We start from the raw sequence: 17,654 nt of genomic DNA, 5'->3' as shown, positions 1-17,654 counted from the left end.
CGGTCAAAGTAAGCGAGATATTGGTCCAGTCAGCAATGCAAATGAGGGAACTGCGCTTCGAATTCGCTCCTTTTTCAATCTTGAAGGAACCTGATGACTGAGAATGGGGAGAGATGGAGCCTTAGGAGCAGCTGTTCCAGCAAACTTAAAAAATGAGAGTTTCGCGATTCACGACGGTTTCGAAACTGTCACAATTTCACCGCCACTGGCCACGGCTGTTACCTCTTCGAAAGGAAGAACACAGAACACGCGCAGTTGGCACACGAAAATGCAGAAAAATAAATTACTTCAAACCCTAGAATTACCCATATCCCACCGCGATATTCAGCAGAGCGATACAAAATTGGGTTCCAATTCGATGCAACAGTTGATATCTCTAATGTCATCTGTCTATTTATTCTTATACAGGAAGCAATTACCTTCGCTAAGATAATCGTTTCCCACTAACGCCCGACTCTCGTAAAAGTGACCGAGTAAAAGTCTCCATAGCCACTTGCATGTACACTAGTGTCTCACCTTGGAAATATTACGATTACGCATACAGGTACACGATCATAAGGCGCAATAAAAGTGCGTCATGGACAATCGAAACAATTTCTAGATCTCGGATCACAACATTGGACAACAAAGTTGTAAATAATCCCACCTCTGCCCATCGACTGTCTTTGAACCTCTACCTGCAGATCGTCAACCAAGGATATTTCGTCAAAGTAATTCGTAACGCGTGCATTATGTGACACTTTGGCTCGTGGACAGAAAAAGGATAAAAGACACCTCTAAATCAGGTGGTAATATTCTTGTCGTCGCTCAGCGAAGACGAAAAGTAGAGAAGAACGTAGGTTCCCCCGTAGAAGCCGGCTGAATGCACGGTACATGCAGCACAGTGTACCGTACTTTCATAATGTCGAAGGAGTAAAGGAGACCTGGGGCTCGTGGCACTCGACGGACGGCTAGTGAAGGGAACGGATCGTCATACTTGGTCGATACTCGACCAAACGGTCACCGAAAATGCCGTCTGAAAGTCGCGCTTAAAGGTCTCTGACAGACCAGATTCAAAATTCCCGCGAATCGATTGAAACTATAGTAGTGTTTCGAAAACATCCTTTCGATAACAGAGGGGACAGGAATCTGGAGCCGCATGGGTAACGAGAGACTCGACGCCGACGCTGAGAATCATGAAGGATCGAAAAGGATGCTGTGATGGAAGTGCCGCGCATGATTTCGTTCAGTGCTGAAATCGAATGGATTTAAAGAAACTATGAGAGGAGGATTGCGCGTCGATTCGATCGCATACGGTGGCTAGAGACTTATACGGTGAACAGTGAAAAGGCTACCACTTGGCGCGTATTTGGTACAACTTTGGGACACGAATTTTCTGTAAATATTCCTAGTTGAATCGGCGAAGATTACCTGCTGGTGAGGCGAGTTTCGTCGGTGCCGCGCATCGAACAAAGAAACTTCTCGTGAAAGTTGTGAAGTACGCGATTACGAGTGTTCTCAGGAGCGGTAGGTGCTCGTGGATGATCGCTGGATCGGAATTAGTGTGTTTTCAATGTGATTCACGCTTTCCACTCGAGGACTAGAGAACGACACATCGAGGATGACGCGAGAGATTCTCCTGTCCCTTTTGGGGATCCTCGTCGTGGGTGCAGAAGGCATGTATCTATGTATAAACTATTTGCTTCACCAACACGTTAAGTGCTCAATTAACCGCGCGACCGATGATTGCTCAAGACGTTTTAAGTTCATGCTTCGCTCGTCGTTCGTTTCGTTCGCTGTAACATAAAGAATATACTGGTCACATATTTCGAACTCATACGATATCTACGATTTTGTAATTATATATTACGAAATTGTTACAAAATGAGCGAAAAGACTTACAGTCTTTTGAACTTTGGATTTCATAAAATACTTTTATCACGCATCTAAAATGCGCTTCGCCTCAAGTGAGAAAAAATTGGCAAACAAATTGGAATGGATCGACGAGCGCCACGATCCTCTCGAAGTCCATTGAACCGCGTGATCGAGGTCGCAGTAGAAAGAATCGAGGCGTCAATTTGACTTTTCGAAATCCAGTGGTCGCTCGTTGTTTTCCATCTGTTCTTCGGTCTTGTCCCCGACACCAAGGAAACGAATACAGGCGCAGAAAACAGGTACCGCCCACTCGATTCTCGTCCATGCGGATTTTCTGGTGTCTCGAGGTCACCTGGTGTATCCGCTTCAAATGAAACGCGCAGGTTCCCCTCGCCTTGCATCTTGTTTCCCCGAAACCTTGCGGATTCCAGCCGAATTTTTTCATTCTTCTTCCTCTTGATGAAAAACATCTCCCTCGTAACAGTTATTTTCGTTCAAGGACACGCAGACGAGCAGTAAAAGTGATACGCGATCGTAGCGCCGAAAACGAAATCGCGAACACAATTCGGAAAGCAGCGGACCATTCGAAGGTGCTCAGTGACCGTGCAAACCGGAAGTAGGGTGCATTTGGCTTCACCCTTTTTGGCTGTCGCCCTACAGGCTACTCGAATCGACCAAACTCTGTCTTTCACTAGGACAATTTTTGCCGGTTTCCTCGATTTTAATTTGGCTGAGACTGGTCGAGCAACGTTGAAAATAGGACTCGTTCGCGAGGCGGTTGTTCGAGGCAAGTTTTGCCTCTTGTAACTCTTATTCACTTAGCTGACCTACATCAGATACCTTGGTACCGCGATCACCATACTCACTCTTGTATGCATACATTAAGAAGCGCGCCTAATATTACCTTGCATGGTAGCTAAACAAAAAATATGATCAGTGTATTAACAACCTCTGAAGAAATGCATTAAGTAACGAAGGATACCTATTTATTTTTTACCACGTGTCAAAAAGGCTTGATTACATCGACAAAAATTTCCTGCACCTGAATATAGTCCGACGCGTTTTACGTCATCTAGGCGCAAACCACAGGCCTTTCCGTGGCAAGTAGCGTTCGCTTGAACTTTCATTCGTGCCGAGTAAAAACGCGTAGGAAGGACATTTCATTGGCGTAAGAATAATTATGTACAACAAGAAAATTACACCTGCGTCATTCATAATTATTTCATAATTATACAGCTTTCGACTAGCGGTACTAGCCTCTAGAATTACTTTCTATCTAATAAATGCAGTTTTTTAGAAGAAGCAAATAGTTATTTAACAAAAACGGCTATCTAAATATTCTAAATCGATATCTCTAATGATAACTAGTATCTACTTAGGTACTTCGAATATTAATTGACCCTCAGAGTAAACAGAGCTGCTAGAAAGATAGAAATAGTATCCATATAAGTAAGAGAGTGGAACTCCCACGGGTTTAACTAGGCTCTAGAGTCTCCTATACACTATTGGCGTGAAAAGTATAAGGTGATAGGTCGATTCGCGGATCGGTCGGCCGATGGTCAGAGCGTAACGCGTCGAAGCTCGCGCCAAGGTGGGGAAGTAAAAGCGTCCTCGGGATACTAGGTGAGCGAGCGTTTTTCTTTCGTTCGCGCGAAAGAGGAAGCGTGTTGAACGCTATGGACTAGAGCGCGCGACTCACGTTTCCACCCAGCCGAGCTGAGACAGTCGTAACATTTAGCCTAACGACTGGCTAGCGCTGACTGGGACCTGGAAGCACGCTGAACTCTCGATAACCTACGTCTGACTTAGCGTAGCTGGCCATTGGGTGGGGCACCGAGCTTCCACGCCCGACACAGGTGAAATTTCGAGCGGGAACGTGGTTCCGCCGAACCACGCCAATCAAAATGCACGATCGATCGTACTCGCGTAGTTTGCTCGCGATTCAACGTTACGCCGATTACACAATCGGACATGAATTTCGCTGGAAAGTTTCTTCGAATGTTCTCAACTGCCTTGTGCCTGCGATCGTTCACAAGACGATTGAGCTACGTCTACATTAGACAAGTTTTGGTCGAGCAATTGAGTTGCTCTTCTGGTCGGTACCAGAAGTTGATTAAACTTGTCACTGTGAACTCTGATTTCAATCAAGTTGAAGCGACAATTTTGATCGACTTTGGGTTGAGCAACTCGGTTGTTCAACCAAGAGTTGTCTAATGTAAATATAGCATGAATTTTAGTTATACTATGCTACTAAAAAGTCATTAATAATTTTAACACATTGTCTGGCACCCTGTTTGCCACTGGTTATGACTGTGAAAGTATGCACGCGTGAAGATTTCGTTTCCTGACGCGTTGTGGGTGTCGCAAGTCATCGTTGATCGCGATGACAGCTGCGCCACGTGCTCCAATCTTTCACACGATGTGTTAGGAGACTGGCGGAAGAAACTCTCTACTGTTCGCCACTGATAAAACCAGCAATTGATGTTTCTTTTCGATAATACGGTCGACTTGAAATTCGAGGACTGAGGGCTTACGTGGCACAAATACCAAAGTGCCAGCGCACCGTCTGTCGCTTCCAGTCGATTCCTCCTCGTAGAACCGAATAACGATGTTAACCGGTTCCTCGATGGCCTACTGTTACACCACTGGTCGGTAGTAAAATTCGCTCTCAGTGCGTCTCGTTTGCGTAAACGCGATAACACGTAATATCTGTAATATCTGCTCCGTTTTCAAGATCAAGAAGGAACAGACGCGATATCGACGCTTGAAAAAATGTTCATCTGAAGATTATTGAAGTCTCTTGTGGAATTTGCAGAAGTAGATACCTACAGACTTAACTTTGATAGAATCAGTAAGAGTCGGCTTTGTAAATTTAACAAAGCAGCTCTTACTTTATTCAACCTACTTTTAATTTTACAAAGGTCTCTAACAGATCCTACAAAAATCTACCTTGCTTAAACCTACTTAGAAAACTTTTACAAACTCTACATGACCATTCCTTTATGTGGATTTTAGATCGACGAGTAAATGTATAATGAATAGCTTGGATTAAATTTTACTTATCGTCACGATCGATGAAAAAACCGAAAAACAGTGGAACTCGAGGAAAAAGTTCGAACCGAATCTGTCTCTCAATAGCGTCGACTACAGGTGTATCCTTGACGATCGATCTCTCTTTTTTTCTGTCAGATAGCAGTTGACCACGCCTACCTTCCAACTTCCTGACAATCGCTTTTGTACACGAGCAATACTACATCGGTTCGAGCCGACAGAAACGTGTGCGTTTCTGTTTCCCTCCCGCCGCGATGCATGCACATGGACGTAGTCGTTGCAAGAGATTCGCGTGGAACGAACCGTTCTATTTTCAATGTTCCCTCCAAAGCGGCGAGCCAGCTGGTCAAAAGCAACGTGGCTAGCGTTCGCTCGTAGATGGAGCGTGTCCAAGTAAAAATCATCTTCGGTCAGGTTTAATGACGTATTCATCGTAGCGAAGATAAGAAATATTGCAAGAGAACGACCTACTAATGCAGCAGGGGAAATAAGGATAGAATTCGAAGATAATCTTAGGCAGGAGAAGGGAACAATTGCGGAGCCTTAGCGCGGTTGTTTTAGAGTCCAACGGCAATAAAAAAGGTGAATGGCGAGATAAACGTTCCCATGGTAGGACACGTAAGATATAATCCTATCGAAAGAAGTATCTTTCATTGGCGGTGCAGGAAGCTGATAAGGAGCGACGAATTCTTGTGAATAATGAACGGTTAAGTAATACGCAATTACTTGAGTAATATCTAGAAAAAGTGTGCACATTTTTAGGATGGAAGAAAAAAAAACAGTCGTTTAACTCGAGGGAACCTGTGAACCGTCGTTTCGCTGGGCAATCGAGAGGAAGATAAAAGAAAATGGCGATAAAGCAAGAACTGTACCGTGACACGCTTCACTGGTAGTAGTCCCGATCCGAAGTAGCTCCATGTCGTACCGTTATTTCGGCTTTAAAGTTTTGTAACCGCGTGACCCAGACCCACGAGGCGATCAGCGAATGCCAAAGACTTGAGGCTAAAGCTAGCGACATACGTACACGCACGCAACCGATTAACCGCGGAACTCTCCTCCTCTTCGTCCCCTCGATCGCACAGAACCTGTCTGTCTTTCAGTCGTTGACGATACATCTACTGTACAGAACTGGTGAGGTTGCATCTAGAAAAAATCTGGATCCATATGGTTACACTAGACATAATCACCATATTTCACATGCACTTTTAGATGTCGCGTATTATCGACCAAACTGATCATACGTATCAACTGAATCGATATATTCCCTCTACACAGAAAATTCCTACGTAAAAATGTCTCGAGTGCAACCTTATCAGCTCAGCACAGTACCTCGCTTATTTCTTTCGAAGTTATACTTCCACTCATCCTTCCAGCGTCGCTTAGAGAAATCGTTAATCCTATTTTCTTATGAATTATTAAACAGACCAAAAAGGAGAAATGATATTAATTGCAAAGGAAAGGAGGTACGGAAGAATCGGTCGAACGCGTTCCAAAGTCTTGTGCGTTTGAGATCGAAATAATCGCGTAGCTGTAGTATGCGCGTGTATACTCGGTTTAATTAACTCGTTCGCACGAAACGGTAACTCGGTGTCCCACGAGAACGGGGCCTTCGCCAGACTTCGAGCCGTCTAAAGAGACAACAGAGGCTTTCACCCCGCGATTCAATGCTCGCAGACTCTCGCATTTAAATTAACGGAGCTTTCGCGGCTGGCAGGCTCCGAACGAATCGGCGAACGCGCGAGCCCAAGGGGAATGCAAATGAGGATCGTTAAGATTTTAGAAAAGTCAGAGGCCATCTACGCGTGACCGACCTTGGACAGATCACCGGAAACGTTATTCCACGGAGACGCGCGGCTGAGCTCGGCTAATCGTTCTTACGATTCTATCGCCTGCTTAACTGCATACTCGACGGATCTGGCATGCAATAATGTTACCATCGTTGCCTACTTCCAGCTTGTTAGAGTCCTTGTATTCCAATAGTCAGGCGATTTATTGACCGTGAACGAATGTCTGCTTATGCAGAAGGTTGATGTCTTGGCCGGAATCTGGACTTCAAGTTTAATAGACCAAACTGAGACTGTGTCTACACTGAGGCATCAACAGGGAACAGTTTCTCGCCTCTTGTGGGAAAACGAAGAAAAACGTGGGTTCTAGAGCACGATTTTTCAACCTTTTTTGGTTGTGTCTATGATCCTCCTCTGTCTTTCTTTTTTCCTGTCCATATTATTGTTTTCTGGTCTCGAGAATTTGGTATAGGAACCTCTAGAAGGCCATGTCACCTTTACTGAAAAACTCTGTTCTAGATAGAGACAATAAGGCAATAAGACAAGAGTTCAAGCAAGATTTGAACATTTACTCCATACTCCTATTATCAAGGTCTTGGCTTTTTAGTAGGAAAACTAAGAAATGGGTAATTCAGGGTTTGTGTGTCGATATCCCCGCAATACGTAGCAAGGAAAAAGCAAATAAATATTTTTTTGCGGTCGTAAAGAGGCTGTATCGTTTCTACTACTCTCGCGAAAATAGTCTGCGGGGAATTGCAAGCCGCGCGTGCTCAAATATACTCGGCGGTTTCCATTGCCTACCGCTAGGCTTTTCACTTTAAGAAAAAGTTTCTCAAGCAGCCGATACACGTTCCAGGCGTGTAGGGCTGTCCATAACTGTATGGCTTAATAGCTGTTCCATACTAGACCCACTAATGTCGATCCTTTTGCGGCCTATAGAAAATCCACCGCGCACGACTAATTTCCCGACTCAGAGAATTCGAATAATGGCACACGCGTGGGACTTTATCCAAGGTTTCTCTTCTCACCTCGCGTCGATGCTATTGTCCAATTTACTTTCAAAACAATTTATGGACGAGGGACTTCTAAACTCGATCGTCAAACGTAGAACCAGTCGCGCCCTTGACACCTCCCTTCTATGCACTTAACGACAGGTAGATGTTTATGCAATGAAAGTTGAACGTTTCCTTCAATGGGAGATAATTGCGGCGTGAAAATTTCAGGCGTTGTGGTTTTCCTCTTAAATCTGCCACTGTCGATATTTCTGCGAATTCAATCGTTAAAGTACCTCGTAAAAAGACTTAGCAAATTTCATTTCGAGCCATCGACCTGTAAACGATCAAAATCGCAAGTCTATTATTAAGGAAATATTAAAGTGGAAGTAGCCTATTCACCAGAGGAAGTATCCCACAAAATTGAATCTTTGGCTTGAACAGAATAAAACAGTAAAACCATCAACGAATATCTAATCCCAGAAATGCACGACATCGAAAGATCGAGCGGTTAATGAGTTTGTTCCTTTTCAAGTAAAAGTTGCTTCAAAAGCGTCTCGACTTAGTCACAGTAATTTTCTTAAACACAGGATTGAAGTGCGGTCATCCAGCGGTGCCGATGAACGCCAAGGTGTCGTTGTCCGATGAGACGTTAGAAACTGGCAGTTTGGCAACGTACACCTGCGATCCCGGATATGAGTTATTTGGGTAAGTATAACTAGCACTGCAAACATATTCCTGCTTCGCGAAACATTGATCACTGGCTTTGAGGAATTTAAATTGGAAGGAAAGTAAACGATTTACGCGATGGTACGTTGAGCACATATGTTCATAATCTAGATTGATCACTTCAATAAATCTGTTTCTTCGTATTTTAGGGATTAACTTGACTTTTTTCTATGTAGTATGTTCATTCAAACGAAATCACAAGTATGTGTATGAATCAGAGAGCAGTCACGCTCAAGCTTCACCAACGATCGTCAGCCACAGATCAAATTTCAAACAGGGAAATGACATATTCAGTATGGTAATTATATCTCAGAAGTAACTCATAGTAGATAATTTGCGAGTAACGTTTGATACTTGGTCGATGGCTGTTGATCGGTGATGATGTTCCAGCGTGACCACTCCCTTATGCAAATATTCTGATCTCTAGGGAGAGGGTTTCCTCTGTGAGTGATTCTGAAGTAAGAATATTATACATATTTTAGAAACTGCAGCCTTCGTGGATTGCTATTTGAGCTTCTACGTCTCTCTTAGACGATGCTCTAACTTAATCATATCTTTAGATACAGTAATCAAGTCTTTCACATGTGACTTGGAAGCAGGTGACCGCTCCTTCAGAGACAGTATTTTTCTTGCTCACTTCTGTACTTAGTCGCGTCTGCCCTCTGCTGTACCGTTCACGTTTGGTATGACAGTGGTCAACGGTACAGCTTATTACAGACTTTCTCCGTGTTCATACGGTTGACGATATCTACTCGCGTGCCTATCGTGCGCATCGTTTACGACAAACTAAGGAATCTCGATCATTTCATGAGGCATTTGATTGTTCAGCAGCGGCAGCCTGACGTGCAACGCCCGAGGGAAATGGCAAGGAGACCTACCATTTTGCGGTAAGCGACCTGAACTCGAATTCAAGCCATCTTTCACGGCGAATTGTAATTCCTCTACCGATGCGTTCGATAGCTCGTCTTCCTTGACAACGAGATCGGCTTTCTCCTCGCTACTCGTTCAGACTCTTTCGGAACCGCTGCAATTCGTGATCGAAGAAATTCTGCTCTTCCCTCTTAAAATGCAGCGGCGCTCGATAGAAAGCGACGTCGCGTATGTCGCGAAGCAACGTTCAAATATGCCTCTGAGCAACAGAGAAAACTCGAATTACGCGAACCGACCAGCATAACATCACTGCTCGTCAAGCCTAATATTGTGGCTTTTTCATATATATTATCAGTCCTTAAAAATGTGAGCTGAACGTATAAATTTGGAACAATTTGTATTTTTGTGTGCATAATGTACAGCAAATAAATCTCTGAAATATGTCTCGGTATCGGTCTCACCGTTTTTCTCATTCATCGCGGCGTTTCGCTTTTACTCGCGCAAAATTGGCCAAAGACGGCTGTCGAAAGAAAGTTGAATGGGCTCGTTAAAACGGGTTACGCAATCTGGGATTCGTCTTGTGACAGTCGTCAACGCAACAGCGATTGGTCGCCATCGTTTTGTGCAAACTGTCCCTGGGAATGCGGAAAAACGGTAAAACAGGAAGATTCCGAAACCAGGTGTAGGTGCAACTCGGTGAAACCAGCTGCGACACCAGATAATCGTTTCTCTCTATTACTAAACGCATCCTGTAGCTAATGGACGTTTTGTTACTCGGTCATAGTCGGCAACACCTTTCTTCCACGTTCCAAGCAATTTGCTTCCCGCCAGTTCAATCCTAGCCACCTGAACCGACTCTTTCCTTCGAGTTTCTTGTACAGGTGGATTCAGAAAGAGAGATCATAAAGAATGGAGTTAAAGTAGTGTGCGAAGCTGGTAAGGTTGCATGTGGTAGATGGAGGCCTGACTTCACACGCAATTTCAGATACATATAGAACGATGAAAGATGTTTAAACAAGAATCTTAGATATTCCTTACATATAAAAAATTACTACTATGTCAAAATGTATCCCGAGCGCAACCTTACCAGCTCTGCACAGTACGTAGTAAGAAGCTAATCCTATGCGTAATGCAACAGGTACGAATGTTGCTTTCCGCAAACCAACAAATCAGTCGACGACTGTGCGAGGCGGGGATGCCAGTCACGGGAACGATGGCGATTCGAGTACAGAACATGACGGGAAAAGGTGCACGGAGACTCAAAGTGAGCCTAGTCCTTGGTGGAAGGTCAACCTTCTGAGGTCGTACTCGGTGAAGGTTGTTCGAGTGACAACCAGAGGCTGCTGCGGTAAATTGTCCTTTATTATTATTTACTATAAACACGACGAAGTATCATTAATGTAGAAAAACACGTAAAATAATACATAAACTAGAGTTAACAAAAGTACATAATACGTAATTTATAAGGGAACGTGTTATATCACTTGTCAGTCAGAAAGAGTGTTATGTCAATCATTGCAAGGTTCTATTACTGTTGCTAGGTCACCAGCCCTTGCAAGACATCGAGATTCGCGTTGGTAACAGCAGCGTGGAATTACAACGGAACCCTCTGTGCGCCTGGTTCCCTGGCACGATCGGTAAGCAGATGGGAATTTATTCAAACACACTGTCGTGTCCCTATTTGACCGAATGGCTTCGTTGCAGAGGAGGGAATTACGAAGACTTTTGTGTGCGCCAGAGCCCTGGTCGGGCAATACGTGTTCCTGCAGCTAGTCGGAGTCGAGGGTAGCCTGAGCCTTTGCGAGGTAGAAGTATTCGCTGTTGACGGTAAGTCGAAAGTTCAACAGCGCGAATGTTCACTGGCGCCTGTCAAATAAAATTCCTGTAGAAAAGTTCTACTCGGTTCTTCGCAGAGTTCTCGACGGACAGGTGCGCCTCTGCTGGCACTCCTGCTGACGCAGACCTAGCTGCCTTTAATTCCACCTGTTACGAATTCGTGGTGAAGAAGGGAGGTTCCTTTCAGGAAGCAAGGAATTACTGTCGGGCGAGAGGCGGTGACCTTGTTCACGGCTTCAAGGTTCATATCTTTTCACAAACCGGAGTGGACTAAATTAATATTTTCTCAATTTAGATTGTGTAGTAATCCTTGTTCACCATTAATCGCAGGGTGCATCGCCAGTATACATATTGAACAATCTTGAAAGACGGAAGGATAAACTGAAAACGCAGCTGGTTTGGATAGGCGCGCAGAAGGAGCCGCTGATAACGGCGCGAACATGGCGATGGGTTGACGGTGAGTGTCCTTCTCATTTGAATCTTCGTTTCATTATTCATCGACCGTAGCACTGATGGCCAAACCCTGTTGTGGCGGTAGTCATCTTCCGCTTATCACATCCTCCATTAGAACAGTACTTCTTATTACACATTACAATTAAAGAATCACTAATGTTGGGCCCAAAGATTGTCATTAAGCTGCTACCACTTCGTGAAAAAAAGTTATAGAGCAATAAGCATGGGCTCAATTTAAAGACCAAAGCCTCTATTCTTCTAAATTGAATTTTTTCGAAGACCTTTTTATACTCGAATGTAGGGGTAGGAAAGTGGTGGTGGTTTGTTTTCCCTAAAAATTGTCCTAGGAGGATTTCCAAAACCCAAAAGCCACGCTAGGTCTCTACAAGAGTAACAGAGAGCTATAGTAACAGGGCATAGTTCAGTCGACATTTTTCCCTTCTCACGATTTATCGACAGTCCATGGGAACCAGGGCGGGAGTCGTGGTTAAGAAACGCTGATTGAGATTCGTCAGGCAAAGCCAATCAATTGGCTTGTCGATTACGCGGCAATTACAGCTCCGCTTCTGCCATCGTAATTTGCAAAGTTCGAAGCGTTTGGAAATTCGTTCTCTCTAAAGTGACTATAGAGGCCTGCGAAATCGAAGGATGACTGTCGGCGCAATCGCACGCGCTAATAAATAGAACGTGAAAGTTACCACAGTGAGGAAATCAACGGGAAGTTACACCCGCGAGCGTCTGCTCGAAGGTATAATCTTAGCTAATTGTTTGTTGCGTCTGGGTCGAGCAGATGAAAAGATTACCCGTTAAGTGATAGGACGTTAACGAAGGGATCACAGACCTCTTAACTAATGGGATAGATTACATAAAGATCCCAGGGCTAGACAAACAGAAACACAGGCTGTCGTAATAGAAGCGTGAAATAAAATTATTCGCTGCGCTGTTTTAGGCGAAGTCGTGCAGAAGCCATCCTGGGGAAAAGATCAACCAAACAATTATAACGGCGAACAAAATTGCGTGGTGCTGGATGGCGGACGTAACTGGCTCTGGAACGACGTTGGCTGCAATCTCGATTACCTACATTGGATATGCCAAAGCAGTGAGTGTAATATGCAATCTTATCTACATATAAATACTGAATGCTTACCGAAGAATTTACTTCTTGTGCGCCTTTACAGGACCGCCAACCTGTGGTAGTCCAGAGAAATCAGAAAACACGACGATAGTGGGGACGAAGAGGACCATAGGATCCACGATCGATTACGTTTGTCCAGACGGGTACATGCTGATTGGCATAACGAGCAGAACGTGCGAGCCAAGCGGATTTTGGAGCGGCGAGCCGCCCTCGTGCAAATGTAAGCTTAATCGCGCGCGTCTGTACGCGAGTCGCATAACTGTGTGGAGAAAATGATGCAGCTGGCTATTCTTAATCGCCACGCGTCTCAGAGTCACTTTTTAAACGTTCACAGTCGTTGACTGCGGCTCCCTGCCTGAACTGGAGAACGGCGCGATCACGCTCGTCGATAAAAGGACGACTCACGGTGCCCTCGCCGATTACGCGTGCAAGGAGAATTACACGCTGCTGGGTGATGCCAGACGTAGGTGCGGTGATGGGGGTATCTGGAGTGGTCATCAACCTCAGTGTTTATGTACGTGACAATTCTTCACGATAGCTTTGTGCCTTATCGAACAGATTTACAGTATATTATTTTATAGTTGACTGGTGTCCAGAACCACCTCAAATCAACGGCGGAGTGGTGTCTCTTACTGGCAGAAGAGCGGGCTCGACTGCCACTTACTCCTGCCAGAATGGCTTCATTTTATTTGGCGATAACGTAAGAGACTCAGAAATTTCTCTAGCCCTTTCTCTTGATCATTATTCGCGGAACGTTTCAAGCGTAAACTCGGTTGTGTCAGTTATTTATAAAGATTACGAAATACTTGCCTAAGTAAATGCAGTTTATTTAAACTGTCGATACGAACGGAATACGAAATAACGCTAACGCGTGTAATGGATTCCAAAAGGTTCTTACGTGCGACGTCGGCGGCGAGTGGTCGGGCAAGGCACCCCAATGTCGATTCGTCGATTGCGGGGCACCAGCTCAAATCGAATTCGGCTCCGTGTCCTTACTTAACGGCACCACTACTGTCAAAAGTCTCGCGTTGTACACATGCCAAGAGGATTACTGGCTGGTTGGCGAAGCGAAACAGGAATGCACCAAAGAAGGGAAATGGAGCCACGATACGCCCTCCTGCGATTGTAAGCAACATTTCCATTAAATTCGACGACGAACGTGTTGCAATAAGTAGGAACAGAACATTTCAATTCGCTTTCCATTGTAGTGATTACGTGCGAGGAGCCAGAAGTGCCGACAGGAAGCTACGTTGTTGGTTACGACTTGAACGTCCACAGTGCCATCGAATACCATTGCGACGCAGGGTATTTGCTTCAAGGTGAGGCCAGGCATACCTGCGGAAAAGACGGTGAATGGACAGGAGATGTACCCACTTGTGAATGTAAGTTCACCTATTTTACATTTTTAATTAAGACAAATGTCCCTGTATCTGGACACTAATGCTAATTTTATTTAATTTTGAGTTTAAATTCTCATGTACCTAATAAAAAACAATATCCACAGAACGAAAAGGGTTTCTTAAAGTACAGGGTGATCCTCTGGCTTGGAGACTCAATGACAGTGCCACCACTATAATGTGTCCAAGCGAGAGGATCACTCTCTAGAATATTCAGCTATTAGAATGCAATTCAAATATCAGGACATACAGATTTAGATTCTTTATTTACTGGGACATATATCTTAAGCGTTCAGGTATCAGGTCATTCACCTTATGCTAAAACAAATACGTATAAAAATAACTTTTCTCTGTCTCATAGACGTTGACTGCGGGAAAGTTCTGCCTGTCTTGAATGGTGCTGTGGAGTACGCGAATGGGACGACTCACCTCGGAAGCGAGATAACTTACAGCTGCACGAGGAACTACAGACTGAATGGGGTGTCTAGGCGATACTGCTTAGATAATGGTCAATGGAGCGACGCGACTCCAAAGTGCGAAGGTAAATGAACCATTCAAGCGTCCTGCTGCTCCTGCAACACGTTCCACATTTGCACAACCAGGATGTGCTTCTTTCGTTTACAGAAATTCGCTGCCCTGAGCCTGTTTACGCGGAACATGGTATTTTATCGGTGACAGGGAACGACCGGATGTATGGAAGAACGTTGATTCGTACTGGTACCCCAGAGAACTCTAACACAGGCGCGACTTCGTATAAAATTGGCGCCTTAGCGAAGTATCGATGTGAAAGAGGGTACAAGGTTGTCGGTGAGCCTCTGTCCACTTGTGAAGACAATGGAAAGTGGAGCGGCGAGGTTCCACGATGTGTTTGTAAGAAATTTGATCTCCTATGCTACCTAAGCAGTCACTGATGTTCGACTTACAATAAAATTCAACTTTTTCAGACGTCGACTGCGGGAAACCAGAGCAGATTCAACACGGACGATACACACTGACGTCGAATGCTACTTATTATGGAGCAGCTGCTCTCTACGAGTGTGACAGTAATTTCGAACTGGATGGATTTGCCAGGAGACTGTGTCTGGAAAATGGCACCTGGAGCAGCGACACTCCTGTCTGCAAAGGTACTAGTCTCGATAGGAACTGTTTTAATTATTTACTCATACATTATACTATGTTCCTATTGTACAGAAATCAGGTGCAAGGACCCTGAGAAAGAGGGGGTGCTTTCCACCCAAGTTTCGACCCACAGCGTGGGTGGAGTGGCTCACTATAGCTGTCCACGTGGATACTACATGGAAGGAAATGAAACCAGAATCTGCTTGCAGAACGGATCCTGGAGTGGCAGCATACCTGCTTGCTTCTGTAAATACGTGATCTTTCTTCCTTCGAACTTCAGTCTATAAATATATTATAAATTTGATTTTAAAATTGAAAATCTTGTTACACAGCCGTCGAGTGCAAGCATCCAGGACCTATAGAAAACGGAAGAGTGATAGTGGTGAACGGAACCACAACGTATGGTGGAACCGCAGAGTATCACTGCTTGCCACAATACGAGAGAGCTGGCCCATTTCTGAGAAAGTGTTTAGATACTGGCTCGTGGAGTGGAGAGGAACCCAGATGCGAGTGTACGTGGTTATTTCGCAACGCTATTATTCGAAGTTGAATCGATCATAAACATTTCCATTCTTTCTACAGTAATGCTGAACGAAGTGGCGGAAGCGCAAGGCGTGGGCACCAGCGTTGGCATCGGTGCTGGAGTAATCATATTTATATTAATTATTCTTGGACTCGTTTACTTAAGACTGTACGTGATAGTTGCTATGGTATCGTTTATAAATAGACTGAATGAGGAGTTTTCTGAAATAGTATGTTTTTCAGGAGAAAGGCTACCCCCGTGAAGAATACGGAAAACGTTCAAGCAGCTGAGAGAAAGGAGGATCAGAATGCAGCTGTGATGTCTTACGCCACTCTCAACGATGGAACACCTAATACCATGTACGAAAATGTTCCAGAAGACGGGCTTTACGATAGCCCTTACAGCTTAAGTGGAAGTACTTACGGGTAAGTTCGAGTATTATAATATTCTTCTCTAGACACTCCAGATAGCACAGAGACGTCTTAACAATGTCCAGTAAAGTCATAAAAAAATGTTAAAGGTACGTTTTAAGACGATCAAATTGCATCGTAAGACGTTCAAACCTAAAATGAACGTAAAATGGACGTCCTTAAGACGTCATGTGTTATCTGAGACGATGACTAACAGTATTAAAAAAAAATCGTTTCTGTTGGAAAAGGTATGGCACGAATATGAGAAGAGCCTACGGTAGATCAGGTCACTACGAAGCAGAACCAGTTTCAAGTAGAAATGGTATCACTATAAACGGGGTGTCTGTGCGATAGTTGAAGATCTAAAGGTTAGAATCGAGTTGCCTCCTAAAATCAGGTATTATTTATGTACAGGATAGAACAGTAAGAGGATACCGATAAGCGAAATATTGTTGTCTTTATTTATGTTATTGTATTCGGCGCATCGCCGATTTATGTGTAAATAAGTAAAGAAGAGAAACGCGAAAATTAAAGGTTAATCGAATCTGCATGTCAATCGTAAACGCACGCGTTGCACCAACGAATGGTTACTCGTACTTCTCTTAACATTCGTCTTCGAAATTACTCGAGATTTTCTAGTTCGTGTATCAATATGTATATAGAATGTTCGCATAATTTAGAATTATTATTTTTTAAACGTCGAATGACACGCATGTAACATAAATTCGTAAGTCCATTGGTTACACAAATAAAGAAGACCAATGCTCTTGTTTTATTTTATACTGCAAACTGCTTTCTTATAGAATCCTGCATCTCCTTTCACTTCTTTCAGTTGGACATGTCAAAATACATAAATGTAAGTAATCTACAAGCTACCTATACTGTGAAATAAAAATCATACGTTTGCCTCTTAAAAAACACCGCTTTCTAACACTTCTTTCTATTTATAAGACGATGGAAATATTTAAAATGGTTAAACGCGACACCTTATATATCAGGCTCACTTATATCCTTATAAGGCAATGATTTCTGTGTCAACAGACTGTTCCAAGTATGGTACTCGTAATGACGTGTTCTTTCGAGGGTAAGTAGGTACGTTTTCGTAACACGAACTCAAATTTCGGAACTGTTGCTTCCGGTTAAATTTATCTGTACTCCGAATCAAGAACCAATCACTATAAATCGGACAGTATTTTTTTTTGTCTCGATGTGGCCTAATTTTTGGGTACGTCTAGAAAAGGCTCGTACATTTGGTCGATCAGAGGTTCTCAATTCTTTTACGCGTCGACCCCTTTCCAAAATTAAATACGTGAACTCCTTTCTGCGATTCAATTTTAACAACGCAATTTGAGGTCGCAAACTTTGACACATTAACATTTATAGCCCACGGCTTCCTACCATTAAAAATCATTTTCTCGTCCACTTGTGTATGACAATAATACAAGCACGTATGAACGTAATAAAACTATTCACCTATTGACCTTCAAACAATGCATAGGCC

At 43.8% G+C, this 17,654-nt stretch overlaps 1 protein-coding gene across 1 annotated transcript; it reads left to right on the top strand.

Annotated features, from left to right (window-relative positions):
- The first annotated feature begins 1,600 nt into the window (after positions 1 to 1,600).
- On the top strand, positions 1,601 to 17,052 carry Fw (CUB and Sushi multiple domains furrowed). The gene is made up of 22 exons (XM_076389470.1): positions 1,601 to 1,655; positions 8,272 to 8,389; positions 9,239 to 9,297; positions 10,419 to 10,628; positions 10,822 to 10,917; positions 10,985 to 11,107; positions 11,194 to 11,357; positions 11,447 to 11,573; positions 12,519 to 12,668; positions 12,748 to 12,924; positions 13,039 to 13,218; positions 13,286 to 13,404; positions 13,595 to 13,829; positions 13,913 to 14,086; positions 14,463 to 14,642; positions 14,726 to 14,971; positions 15,046 to 15,225; positions 15,293 to 15,466; positions 15,553 to 15,732; positions 15,803 to 15,911; positions 15,986 to 16,168; positions 16,402 to 17,052. Exons 1-22 carry the CDS (start codon positions 1,601 to 1,603, stop codon positions 16,505 to 16,507), a joined length of 3,345 nt encoding a protein of 1,114 aa, XP_076245585.1. The 3' UTR covers positions 16,508 to 17,052.
- The last annotated feature ends 602 nt before the right edge of the window (positions 17,053 to 17,654 follow it).

Source organism: Calliopsis andreniformis, chromosome 2, assembly GCF_051401765.1.
Source record: "Calliopsis andreniformis isolate RMS-2024a chromosome 2, iyCalAndr_principal, whole genome shotgun sequence".
Taxonomy (NCBI): Eukaryota; Metazoa; Arthropoda; class Insecta; order Hymenoptera; family Andrenidae; genus Calliopsis; species Calliopsis andreniformis.
Note: the sequence above shows the minus strand (reverse complement) of the source record. Positions and strands in the feature narration are given on the sequence as shown.